The sequence below is a fragment of the Lygodium microphyllum genome, chromosome 26 (genome assembly GCF_053477565.2).
Source record: "Lygodium microphyllum isolate KBCC chromosome 26, Lygodium_microphyllum_v1.1.10, whole genome shotgun sequence".
Classification (NCBI taxonomy): Eukaryota; Viridiplantae; Streptophyta; class Polypodiopsida; order Schizaeales; family Lygodiaceae; genus Lygodium; species Lygodium microphyllum.
Window position 1 is genome coordinate 73509571 of NC_141160.1, and position 13985 is coordinate 73523555.

Sequence of the window (13985 nt, forward strand, 5' to 3'; positions counted from 1 at the left end):
AACAACTATTTAGAAAACTATAACCATGAAAATGTGTAAGTAATGGAGATAAGATTAAGGGTTGAAGATGAGCAACCCTCTTTCTAAAAAATGTATTTCAGCTCAACCCAACTTCTTCAGGAAAAAGCTCAATTAAAATCAACTTGACAATGAGTAGTAGTAGTTTTCACTCTCACAAGATCATGTAAATATGTACATATACACATGCATCACTTACTATGCAATAAAAACAATTGATTTTTTACAAGATGATAGTAGAAAGAGGGAAAATTAGCCTTGTTGAGATCAGTAATAATACATTGATATGGCTTTCTTGTTTTTGAAATGAAAGAAGAGATTAAGAAGGACGTATTGTAATGAATTTACAAGTTTGTTATCTTGTAAAATAATAGTGAAAGAAGAGAGAATATGGAGGTATTTGATGATGAAGATAGATGGGGTCAACTTTAGGCTATCTTCATTTGAGTTTATAACCAAGAAACTAATGTAGAATGAGGAAAAATGATGTCTCTTTATAGGAGAAATGAGAGAGATAGTGCAAAAGGAAAGCGAATACTTTGTCACATTTATTGATGACTGTTCAAGGAAGTTATGGGTATACTTCATGAAGGAAAAAAGTGATGTGTTTGAGCACTTCAAATCTTTTAAGGCACTTGTCGAAATAGAAACATACTTAAAAGTAAAGTGCTTGAGATCAGATGGAGGGGGAGAGTACCTCTCTAATGAGTTCAGTGGCTTCTTGAGGACTCATGGGATAAAGAGGCAATTTACTTGTAGGTATACCCCACAGAAAAATGGTGTTGCAGAAAGAAAAAACAGACATATTGCAGAAGTTACACGGGCATTAATGGCTGAAAAGAATATACCCAAACATTTTTTGAGTCTGAGGCTGTCCATACTCTTGTTTACATTACGAACAGAACTCCCACAGCTGCAGTTCATGGGATGACTCCTGAAGAAAAAGTGAAGTAGTACAAGACAAAGGTTTTGTTATATGTTATGAGATGTGACAAGTGGTAGAATACTTGGAAGCTTGTGTAATAAGTGTCCTGATGTTTATATCTTCTCTATGGCTTTTCTTTTTGGGTTGAGTATTGTTAAGAATAGAAATAACGAAATATAGCAAGCATTGCTAAAACACCAAATTTGCTATTTTAAAAATGCTATTTCTATATTTTAGGACTAGTATTTTTAGACCAATTTGAGGCTTTTAAAATTTAGATATTTTCCCAATATGGGTGTCACGTGAAAGCTCTTTGTGAGTACATTATAAAAGCAATGCTAAAATCTTAATATGAGTTTTCTATGCAAAGAAATGTGCATTTTAAGCTTTTAGCTTATATATGCACATTGTACAAACATTTCATGATTATGTTATCTTGTTGATTATAATTGCATATTCTAATAGATCTAGCCCACACTTTAAGGCATTAGTCCTTTTTGTCTGCGAGCCAAATCTTAAATACAAGTGCCCAATCGAGTTATATAGGTGGAAATATGCATTATCTTTTCTTTAACCCATTGTGGGGGTCCACCGTAACCTATAACTAGATATTAGTGACCATCAATTCTACAAACATTTCATGATTATGTCATCTTGTTGATTGTAATTGCATATTCTAGTAGATCTAGCCCACATTTCAAGGCATTAATCCTTTTTGTGTGCGAGCCTAAACCTGAATACAGGTGCCCAATCAAGTTATATAGGTGGAAGTGTGCATTATCTTTTCTTTAACCCATTGTGTGGGTCCACCATAACCTATAACCAATCATTAGTGGCTATTAATTCTTTCTGTGTGCGAGCCTAAGCTTGAATATTGGCACTCAATCAAGTTATATAGGTGGAAGCGTGCATTATCTTTTCCTTAACCCATTGCGTGGGTCCACCGTAACCTATAGCCACTCATCAGTGGTGGCTAGTTGTAATGCACCTTTCTTTATATCAAGCGCAATGGAAATAAATTTAATAAATAATTAAATATGCAAAATAGTAGAAAGGATACAAATTCTTTTGTTGTTATGTTATGACAAGGGATAAGAGGATTATTAATTTCTGCAAATTTTAATTGCTGAAAATTAAGTTTAGAGGCTGAGTCTTGCATTGGAAGGGCTGCGACTTATCAAGAGGAGAGATCGCCTTGAGGAGAGATCGCCTACCATGCAAGCCTGTTTGGGCTGACACGGGTACTGTCTGAGATAGTGTGGGGGCAGCTGTATTACAGGTGACTGCTGCACAGGCTGTTTCCAGCTAAGAATAATCTGATCTAAGGCATTGATAACCATCAAGAGGCCCTCTGAAGCATGTGACAACATCAAGGCACTCCCAGGTTGAAGATGACAGTTGCTTGGGGCAAATGACATCTTCCTAGTTCTGCAAAACAGCAGATGACTTGATTTGCAGCCTCGTGACTGATGTTTGGGCTAGGTTTTGGTGTCAGACTGATCCATAGTTGCCAAGGGTTTTTGAAACAAGAGGTATGAAATGGGTTTTATATGTTTCATATGAGTTTCGTGAAATGCTAGAAATGGGTTTCATTTGATATGAAAAAATGTATTAAAGTTTTATATACATACACTATATGACTCATGTAATGTAGAAAACACAAATTTGACTTTTCATTATTCTATACAATGCAAATGAGCATTCAACATAGCATCAATATTTGTATGCATCATAGTCAACTATCCATGCCCAACATCAACTTTAGTTGTAAAAGGAGCCATCAATAGATGCAATTATCATGGATAACAACTCAAAATAAAACTTTGGCAATCAATGCCAATATCCATGTTAACGTGTTTGAATAAATCCATGATAAATAATGATTATAAAAGTGCCAAGATATTTTGGATATGGCATTCATGAAAGTTTAAAATAGGTGTTTCATATGTTTATGAAACGCCGAAGTATGAAATTGTTGAGAAACCACTTTTTGAGTTTACACACTTCATGTAGGGTTTTGCATTGACAACATCAAAAAGTGCTAATGTCCACATTTTAGCTGCTTTTTTAGTGGGCGCCCATATAGTGGTGTGCCATCCTAGATAGCTTATGCGTATAAATAGACAGTCACTTCATTCATTCCACTACCCCACTACTCTTTAGTCATGTTTCACCCCTTTTCCTCCATCATTAGACACCCTTCCCTTCTCTCATTAGCTCCTTTCATACCCTTACACCCTTTCAGGAGGACATTGTGGTTCGTGGCTCTTGGTTGCCTTCACTCTTTCTCTTTTGCTTCAGCTACCTTGTTTTAACATCAGACCTTGCGTTTGGAGCATCCTTTACTTGGCGTCACCATCCTTTGCTTGGTGTCAGCACCCTTCTCCTTTAGACTCCACCTTTACATGCATTTTTCACTCTGGAGGCCTTCTATTTGTCTAGCATCATCATCTTCAGCTTGGCATTAGCATCCTAGCCTTTGATGGTACTCTACATTACCGAATGCTAGTAATTTTATCACTCCTCTATCACAAGGGTTGTTGGGATTTGCATTCTTGTAGCTTGGCCTCTCCTCCATCCCTTGGGGTCACTCATTTGTCACAGAGACTGCTGGGACATACGTTTTTGCAACCTAGCTCATCTTTCATTATTTGCCGTCATCATTATCCTGTTGATATCAACATTTGGACTGCTCTTCTTGCATTGGATAGCTCCAACACTCTAGGATTTCTGTTCTGTTGCCGAGGTCACTCCTTGGCATTAGAGGACTGCGGTTTGCTTCCTCGACAGTTGGTGATCATCTTTCACATCTTGGATGGCATCAGAGGAATGTAATTCGCTCCCTCGATAGCTTTCACCTTACAGTGATTGCTTTGATAGTCCACTGAAAGCAGAGGATTGCGTTTCGCTCCCTTCACTATGTAGATTTCCCACAGGTGTTGTCGCCTGATTTAGACAAGATAGTGTAATTATATTCTGAGCTTAGGCTCCACTATATCAACTTTTCTTCTCATAGCATGATTCAGTGCATCATCATTGTATTCTTGTTTTTTTGAGTCTCTCCTCTCTCAGTGTTTGTTGTACACACTTTATGTTACTCCTCGCAAACCCTACAGTCTCTCTGCATTGTTGCTTATTTTGACATACTATCAGAGCATACTTGTTATTTTTGATATTGTATAAGAGCATACCTATTATTTTTGATAGAAATGAGTTTTTTAACCTTATGAAAGGGGTTTCTTGGTAACTGTGGATTGATCATTTTCTCTCTATTGCAGATGTTGTCTCTCCTCAGTCAAAATTTCAGCCATTCTCAACAAATTTGAAGTGGATAGTGGTGTTGTCAAAAACTAGTTTCTATTGAGTGTAGGGTTTCTCAGTCATCTTGGGAAGCATGCTTGCAAGTTTCTATTGAGTGTAGGGTTTCTCAGTCATCTTGGGAACCATGGTTGCAAATTTGAAGTCTGATGATCACAATAGCTATTGTAATTCAAGGAATTATAGCAATTTGATGGGAATCACTCATCCACATTTTGATTGGCTTGTGTGTAAGTGTTCTCTTGTAAGTTTTGATGCTTTCTTTAATTGTTGATTAGTGAAGTTAATTACCACCCTATTGGAGAAGGAAGGTTGGTTTCATGGTTTCATTGTTGGGATGCATCAACTCCTTCGAGTAGGTGGGCACTAGGCATGATAACCATGAAACGTGTTTCGTTGGCATTGAAAAGTGAAACTCTTGAAATGTTTTAGTGAAACGTGAAATACCTTGAGTGAAATGGCTGACTGAAACCACATTTTTAAATTTGAAAAAAAATCATTTTTTCTTGCTATTGCGAGAGTTTTTAGACACTCTAAATGTAGGATAGACATCATTTGTTGACATGAAAGGATTCACCTCGTATAAATATATAATTTGCAACTGATTATTTATAAAGAAAACTATTGTATATATATTATTCAACCGTTTCACTTAGCTTTCGCTAGGACTTGCCCAATGTTTTGGGGTGAAACACAATGTTTCAAGGGTGAAATGTTTCGCAATTTGCTGAATGTGTGATCAATAGTGTGAAATTCAGCAAGCATGTCATCATCAAACTCATAGTCAAGTGGTGAGGGTTCAAGTCATGGTGATGTATCATGATTTGAAGGATCATAAGGCATTATATATGCAATGCTTGATCTTGGTATGGGCACCCAAGATGGGCAGCATACTGAAAATGTTAGATTTGATCATGAGGCGGATTCCTCAAGGCCTCCTTATGTTGTAGATTGGTAACAAAAAGAGGATGTTGATGCCTAGTTTACGGCACAACTGAAATGTATTTGTGTGGATTTCAAACCAGCCTTCCTTCTCGGATAGGGTGGTAATTTCTAATCAAGCACTTAATTACAACAATCAGTAAATAAACATAAATTGAAAATACACCGTTTACCTTAAAATTATTGGATAGTAGACACCTTGTTGGTCCCAAAATTGGTATCCCTTTTGGCTTTATTGACTAATGGATTGGGTACAAGCTAAGATTCAACAATCTCCTTGGTTGATACAAAAGCCCCTTCTTGTAGATGCATTCAGCACACAACATAGGCCAATTGCCCCTTGAATTTTACCTAGGACTTGCTTTAATTGGACTCCAACTAGCCAAATGCTATCCCAAATTCACAATGGATGGGTGACATTTGAATTTCCTAATAATCCCACAAGTTTCAGGTGCTGAACTCAATGTATGATGCCTTCTATTGATGGCATGGATCTTTAGATGGTTGCTATATCCTAATTTTTTCAAAAATTTAGGGTCTACAGTAGAATTTCCTCTGCTGTCCACTAAATTTGTTGAGATTTGCTTCAAATGGTTGAGATAAGTTGAGATTTTTTGAGAGTTGACTAAAGGAGGTGAGAGAATGCTAGAGAGAGAAAATTTAGAGATTTCTCCCGATGGGGAAACCTCCAATATGTTTGCTATGTGTTTCAACCAGTAAGAAAAGTAGTCACTTGCAGCTTGGGAGTACGAGAATTGTTGTCGCAAGCCAGTTGATGATGTTGCCAGTCCTTAATGGGCCTTCTCTAGATGTAGCGTGCTTGTTGATAGCTCCAGATGGCTATCGCCTACTATAATATGCTGTTACTTGTTGTAGGAATAGTCCTTGGTGGTTGCAAATCACATCATCAATATCTCCTTGCTCTTTAATAGCCTCCTTCTCTCTCACAATGATTGGAATAGACTTCCATTGTCCCCAAAAACGTTTTTTTCACTTTTATGGACAAGTTTTGTCAAGTGGCAGCTTTCTAATCCTATTTTTCATCATTATCCAGCTTATTAAATTAATTTTCAAGAGATTTATTTTAAAATTACTTCAATAATTATTCTAGTAGCTAGAAAAATAATTTCACCAGTCAATAATTGAATTAGCTAGGTCAATTTGTCTTCCAAGTATCCTTAAGTAGTTATTGATCTTTAGATTGGTATTAATTAATTAATTAATTAATTAATGCCTAGTCTCTAATGTCACCACATTAACATATGTGACTAATAAATTGGTCTAGGCCTAAATTTAACACCAGATTCATCTAGTACTTGTTAGGCATAACTTTTACAACTTTTGCCTTTGGCATCAATTGAGATCTCGGGGTCTTGGGTTCCACATTGTGAAATAATTGATTTGTACCTCACATGTGTAAGTCACATTAGCACATTTGATTAACTTTTAATCAAATATTAAGCAAAGCAATAAAATTTCACATCCTCATGATAGACTATTCTTTTGAAATTCTTGCAATCCGTCTCGATTGCACTGCAATGTGCCAAAGTATGTATTGCCACTGCTGGTAATACATGCTAGCATCGTAGTCAAACATGTGTACCTATTGCTTCATACTCATGTCCTTTACATGTTTGAGATTTCAATCACTTAAACCAGTTATAATCCATACATATGAATCATAGCCACGGTTAGAATCATAAAGGATGTATCCACACGCTAAGCCCAACATTGTTTTTAACCACCAAAGCATTGTAATGTATAAACCTATCATAACTAGTGCCTCATCATAAGGATGTACTACATGATACTCATGTAAGACATACATCAATTGCAAACCACATTTAACTTATGCAATTGTACTTTTCTTGCATCACTTGCAAATGTATATTGCATGCGATTCATATATCCCATATATGCCTTGCAAATATACATTACATCCAAATATACATTCCATGTATTTCATACATGTCAATAACCTTGCAAATGTATAGTTTTAGAGCCTGGGTGCAAATCATACACATTTGCATACCAACTCACAATGACTAGTATACTTAATAGTGATCCCAATGGTAGAAATACTATTAGTGCACAATATCCTAGATGCAAGCCAAGTTTATATGAGATTCACTACATAACCAGGTTGTCCATCACTAGGGGAGTGGAGGTGCAACCTCCCCCTTGAGTATCATTCAATACTCTAGACCTTTTATGCTTTGCTGAACTTGAAAGAGCCCGATCCGAAATTGGCTCTAATTGAAATAAATTAAGGTAAAGTGCATCACTGGGGATAATCTATCAATCTCTCTCCTCCATCTAGTTGCATTCTTTCATAGGTGAAACAATGCTGAAACTTCACCAAGGTGTACCTGGAAACTTTATCTCTAACCTTACTTGCCTCAAATCCTCTATTTGATTCTAGGCCTTTATCTCTTTAGAGCACACAGATCCTTGAACCTTTCACGTTGCTGCAATTCTATCTTAACTAGCATGAAACCTTGCATCGAGTTGACTAGTCCCTTATGTAGACCTCATATGCTAGGAGCATCAAATGCATTCAGAAACATTATTGTTTTCATACTTTGAACCATTGCAATGTGACTATGCATGGGAATTTGCATACTATCAGCTATATTAAGATACATTTTTCTATACATTGCATGCATTAATAGCTGCATTTTCTTCGTGGAGGCATAACTAGCTACATTTTCCTCATGACTAGCACTATACGAAGCATTTACATGACCAAGGTCCACCATTAATACCATGAGTCCCAAAACAAGTGGGCTACATATATGCATTGCCAAACTTGCCACTTTGTATCCTAGCATCATGCCAAAATTGCTATACATGGGGTTATGCATATTACCAACCATACCCAGATACATTAGGCCTTGCACACTATGCATTGGTTGCTACATGTCATAAGGAGTTGTGCTATACATATTTATATGTGGTCCTTGACCCACCATAGCATGGAAACTAGTGCCATCACCAAAGTACCTTGGTTGCCCTATCATTGCATGCATGCCGTGTTGTCCAAAAAACATTGGATTGGCACTTCTAAGTTGGCCTTGCAGATGCATCAATTGCCCCATTGGCATCATTTGCTTATACTCACTATCTACATTTGGAACATTATGCTATTGTATTGGCTCTTCCTTTGGTGCATCTTGCTGTTCTGAAGCTTATGAAGACGATTTTTCCTCTAAGTGAAACCGGCCTATTCACCAAAAAGGGTGGTAGTGTACAACCAAAATATATAAATGCTTTCACCCAATTCGCAGTCGCCCACTTTACTTGAACTTAAAGACACAGAATCAAGAAGACATGCAGGAAGCTGGAATGCTCTTGATGCAACATAAACACCCTGTTGGCCCCTAAGTTAGGTGCCCCTTGCGGTATTTCTTTATTTTTAAAAAGAGAAAGTACAATGGGCTGTCTTTCACCTATTCTGGGTGAAATTTGGCAGCATAATAATACAATTACTGTCCCGAAACAAGTTGACCAGGAGGGGAAACTCTACCCAAGTCTGAAACTTCTAGTTGGAGAGCAGAACTGACCATTTCAGCCTGCTGTAATTATTGGTTCAGACCTGTTTTGAAACTTGTTTTCAGCCATTTCAGCCTGCTGTAATTACTGGTTCAGACCTGTTCTGAAACTTGTTTTCAGTTCATACTGTTCCCTGCACTATTCAGCCCATTGTAATTACTGGTTCAGACCTGTTTTGAAACCTGTTTTCAGTTCATACTGTTCCCTGCACTGTCCTGTATCATCTGGGCCAAGTGCCCCTTGATTTTGACATCAATTGGGCTCTGAAATAACCTCTGAACAGTCCAGAATCAGTTCTGGTTTAGTGCTGTTTCAGACACTTGCTTGGTGAGGTTAACACCCTCACCTATCCCTATTGGGAATTGCAAACAACTGCTCCTGTTCCTGAAGAAAAAAGGCTCTTGTCTCGTGGAAAAACAACATATTCCCACACAACTATACATACATCAGAAGAAAGGCCCTCAGTTGAGGCATATCCATGACTGTCAGGGGGGAGAGAGAGAGAGAGAGAGAGAGAGAGAGAGAGAGAGAGAGAGAGAGAGAGAGAGAAAGGAGCAAGCTCAACCCTCTGTGCATCATAGACAAGGTAGGCAAGCTCTCCAAAACCAATTTTGCATCAGCCATTGTTCCTCCTCTTCAAATGAGCCCTTCAAGATCCAAAAAATTGCACGCCAGCCCTCTTTAAAGAGGTAAGTGCACAACTTTGTGCCAAATGGCAGCACTGGAAGGTGTTTCCCGTTCTAGCCTTCCGGTCCAAAATTATTCATCCTCAGTTCAAAATTTGACCTTGGCACAGACTAGAGGATTAATCCTCGTACAAAAACGAAGATAATGACGCGAACAGATTCTGAGGTCCAAAAATAGTAACTCCCTAAATTTTAGGAGTTGCTTCCATTGCATCCCCACTAGTCTTCTGACCATCTTTGCAGACTATGGCTACATCCAAATTTATAATGTAGCTCAACTGAAAGTGAATTTCCACTGATGACCCCAGATGGACTAACCTCTTGAAGATTTGTCCATCTTCACTTTGAATTAGTCTCTTCTAGGCTAGTTTTTCAACACACTTGTCCATATACACTTTCACAAGTCTCTTCCAGGCTTGTCAATCTACAGTGCCATCAGTCTCTTCCAGACTTGTACTGTACCTTAACTGTCCAGTCTTGACTCACTAGACATTCTTGTCTATTTCACATACTGGCCATGCAACTCAGGCATTTAGATTTCAAGAGGGATCATTCCAAAAAGAAAAACCAAATAAAATATGTAATAAAGAAATCAACAAGAAGGTACTAGTTGTCACAGTCTTGTGATATATCTCCCTCTCGAAATCGCAAACGTCCTCATTTGCATGAATGTTATACATGCTTCCAGCTAACCCAGTGAACTTACACTTGGTAGCACATGTACAACACATACATGCTATCAGTCAACATTGTGAACTGAACACACTGTTAACACATGTATGTTCTAACTGTGAAACATGACAGACTATCATCATGTGACTCTACATCACTGTTTCCAGGTATAGTGGCCGGTACACCACAATGATATCCCCATAGTGGCAGATTCTCATTTGATGACTCCACATCACCCTGACTAGAGATCTAGTGGTTGGTACATCAAAATGATATCCCCACCGAGTCAATTCACAGAATACATGCCTAATCGAGTAACCATTGTTACAACATGTATTCAATTCAATAGAAGTAAAAACTGTATTCTTGCAAGCAATACTTACTTCTTTAGCACTGAGAAAACCATATGGACATAATAAGTGTTAACCTGTACAAAATCTGTTTCTGTACATAATTTCTTTCTTGAGCAATTGTCACTTTGACAATCTATTTCAGCTTACAGATACAAGGGGTCAAGGTAGGTTGCAAGCGAAATGCTTCAAGATAAAGTTCCAACACATTAGGTGACTCTGCAAGTTCACCTTCATCCATCCACTTAGCATCTATAGCTGGATAGTTCTTGAACTTAACCAAATACCTTCTAGCAACCTTGCCTTTCACTTTTCTTTCCTTGTGTGCGAGTACCTGTTCTGGAACAAGAATTTCATCAAGTTCCTCAACTTCGGGCTGTTCCTCAGCTGGCATATCTTCTGGCACATCACCCACATAGGGTCTAAGAAGACTTACATGGAAAGCATTATGAATCTTCCAATTGTCAGGCAATTTCAGCCTATAGCTGACATCACTAATCTTCTCTGTTACTTGAAAAGGCCCATAGTATCGCATACTAAGCTTAGTGAAAAGACTTTCCTTGCCTTTCCGCTTCTTTAAGCGTGCCTTTTCAAACCGCAATAGCATCCAATCACCAAGTGAAAATATCAATTCACGACGGTGATGATCAATAGCTTTCTTTTGCTTTGCCTGAGTCCTTTCAAGGGCATGCTTAATTTTCTGATACATTTCACCCATACTTTGCACATACTGATCTGCTTGAAAGATCTTATCCTTTGGATGCAAAATGGGAGGAACCTTTTTACCACCTTCAACAATTTCAAAAGGGGCTTTGCCTGTTGACGAATGCACAGTATTATTGTATGCATACTCGACCAAAGGCAAATATTGCTCCCACATTGACTTGTGCTCTGACACATAGCACTTAAGCATATCCAAGATAGTAGAATTTGCCTCTTCTGATTGTCCATCAGTTTGTGGATGAAATGACGATGAGAACTTAAGTGTTGTGTCCATGTTTTCAAATATGCCTCTCCAGAATAGACTTGTCATCCGTGGATCACGGTCACTGACAATAGACTGTGGCATACCATGATACTTGAAGACATTGCACATAAACAAACGTGCCATCTGATCTGGTTTTATCTTCTTCCTGACAGGAATGAAATGAGCTTGTTTGCTAAACCTGCAAATAATAGTCCATATCCCATCATTTCTTGTCTGTGTCCTTGGATTATCAAAGGTAAAATCCATAGCTATGCTTTCCCATGGTTTATCTGGAACAGGCAATGGCTATAGAAGCCTTGGTGCTTTTTGCCTGTCAAACTTGACCTTCTGGCAAATCAAACACTGCCGCACAAAAGCATCCGCATCTCTTCTCAAAGTAGGCCAATAAAAGAATGCCTCTATTGCTTTAACTGTTGCATCAATACCACGATGCCCTGCATACGGTGGAGAATGACTCTCTGTTATAACTTTCCATCTCAATGGCATAGTCACACATAGTTTACCATGCATCAACATGAAACCATCCTTGAGAAGATAATGCTCATGATGTTGTCCATTGACAAGCTGATCAAAGATCCTTGCAAAATCTTCATCATCAGCATACTGTTCCTTCATATCATCAAGCTCATGATGATAAGGAATTGACACAGCTGAAATTTGTGGCTTCCTTGACAAAGTATCAGCCACAACATTCTTTTTGCCTTCCACATGCACAATCTGAAAATGGAACATTGACAAAAAGTTTGCCCAATGCATATGCTTTTCTGATAGCTTAGTCTGAGTTAAGAAATAACGCAATGTCTGATGATCTGTTTGGACAACAAAATTTGCCCCAAGTAGGTAGTGTTTCCAACTAGAAAGCGCATGAATCACGGCCAGCAATTCTTTCTCATAGACACGCATAGTCTTCTCTGGCCCTCGCAAGATTTTGCTTTCATAAGCCACTACTCGGCCATCTTGCATTAACACTGCATCAATGCTATTGCCACAGGCATCACACTGGACAACAAATGACTTCCTAAGATCTGGCAGAATGATCACTGGTCTAGAAGTCATCGTTTCTTTAAGAAGATTAAAAGCTGAAATCTCTTTCTGTGTCCACTGGAAAGGGATTCCTTTTTTCTGTAAAGCATGTAAAGGTGAAGCAATCTCTGCTCCTGTAGTAAGAACACAAACCCAAGAAGCTTCTAACATCATGGACAGTCTTCAAATCTGGCCATGTTCTAATTTCTTCAACCTTAGCAGGATCCATTCGAACACCATCCTTTGACACTATGTGACCCAAAAACTGGATTTCTTCCAAGAAGAACTCACTCTTCTTGGCATTGATAAGCAACCTATTACTGCAAAGCTCATCAAAGACTGCTTTCAAGTGTTCTCTATGCTCCTGTTCATTCTTTGAAAAGACAATCATGTCATCAAAGAATGTACCAACAAACTGCTTGTATGGACGAAAAATCCTGTCCATCATTCGATTAAACGTAGTAGGAGCATTAGTAAGTCCAAATGGCATTACCAAGAATTCATAGAGACCAAACGTGGTCCTAAATGCAGTCTTATGCACATCCTCTTGCTTAATCCTGATTTGATGGTATCTACTCTTCAAATCTATCCTGCTGAAAATTGACGCTCCTTCCAAACGGTCAAGGATGTCGTCAATTCTTGGAATGGGGAACCTGTTCTTGATGGTACTCTTGTTCAGCGCTCGATAATCTATGCACATGCGCCAAGAGCCATCCTTCTTCTGCACTAAGAGCATTTGTGAGCAAAAGGGAGATGAACTTGGCTGAATCAGCCCCTTTTCTAACAGCTCATTCACCTGGCTCAATATCTCTTTCTGTTGGGCTGCACTAACCCTATACGGAGGTCTATTTGGTGGGCTACTACCTGGCACCGAATCTATCGCATGATCTTCAGACCTCTTTGGTGGCAACTGTGACGGTATGAGTCAGAAAAACGATCACTGAACTGAGACAAGAAAGCAGATCTGTCTCTATCTAACATAGAAAAATTTGACTCATCATTATCCTTGACATCACGTGCAAAAATCAAGTACGCAGAAAGATGATTATTTATTACAGATGTAATGGCAGAAGCTGATACAACAGGTACAGACTCTCCTTAAAACTTCACAACAAGCACATGAGTTTTTCCCCTATGTTCCAAAGTCAGTGTCTTGTTAAAGGCATCCAACACACCATGCTTTCTGAACATCCATGGCATTTCCAACAAGACATCATAGCCTTCAAGTGGCATGATATAAAATTCTTCTGCATCAACATAAGACTGTACATGAAGACGCAGCTTTCCAAGAATGGGTGTCACAGACTCTGAGTGCCCAGGACATGCCAACCCTGCCTCTGCTGTGTAGCCCATCTCATCTGCTCTAATGCCCAAAGTAGAAGCCAACTCTGGTGAGATAAAGTTTGCCTTAGCTCCAGGATCAAAGAAAATAAGTACACGTTGATCCCTAACTTTACCCCAAGCTCTGCAAAGCTCATTAGCATCCGAGTGTGGTTTGTCTCCCAGCATAT

At 38.6% G+C, this 13985-nt stretch overlaps 2 protein-coding genes across 2 annotated transcripts in view; one reads left to right on the forward strand and one right to left on the reverse strand.

The window, feature by feature from the left end:
• Nucleotides 1–13985, forward strand: part of QQT1 (P-loop containing nucleoside triphosphate hydrolases superfamily protein) — a 58875-nt gene that overhangs the window by 11809 nt on the left and 33081 nt on the right. The gene's annotated exons all lie outside the window — the stretch shown is intronic.
• Nucleotides 10600–11181, reverse strand: LOC148013410 (uncharacterized). Its single transcript, XM_087668665.1, has one exon. It carries the CDS (start codon nucleotides 11179–11181, stop codon nucleotides 10600–10602), a length of 582 nt encoding a protein of 193 aa, XP_087524791.1.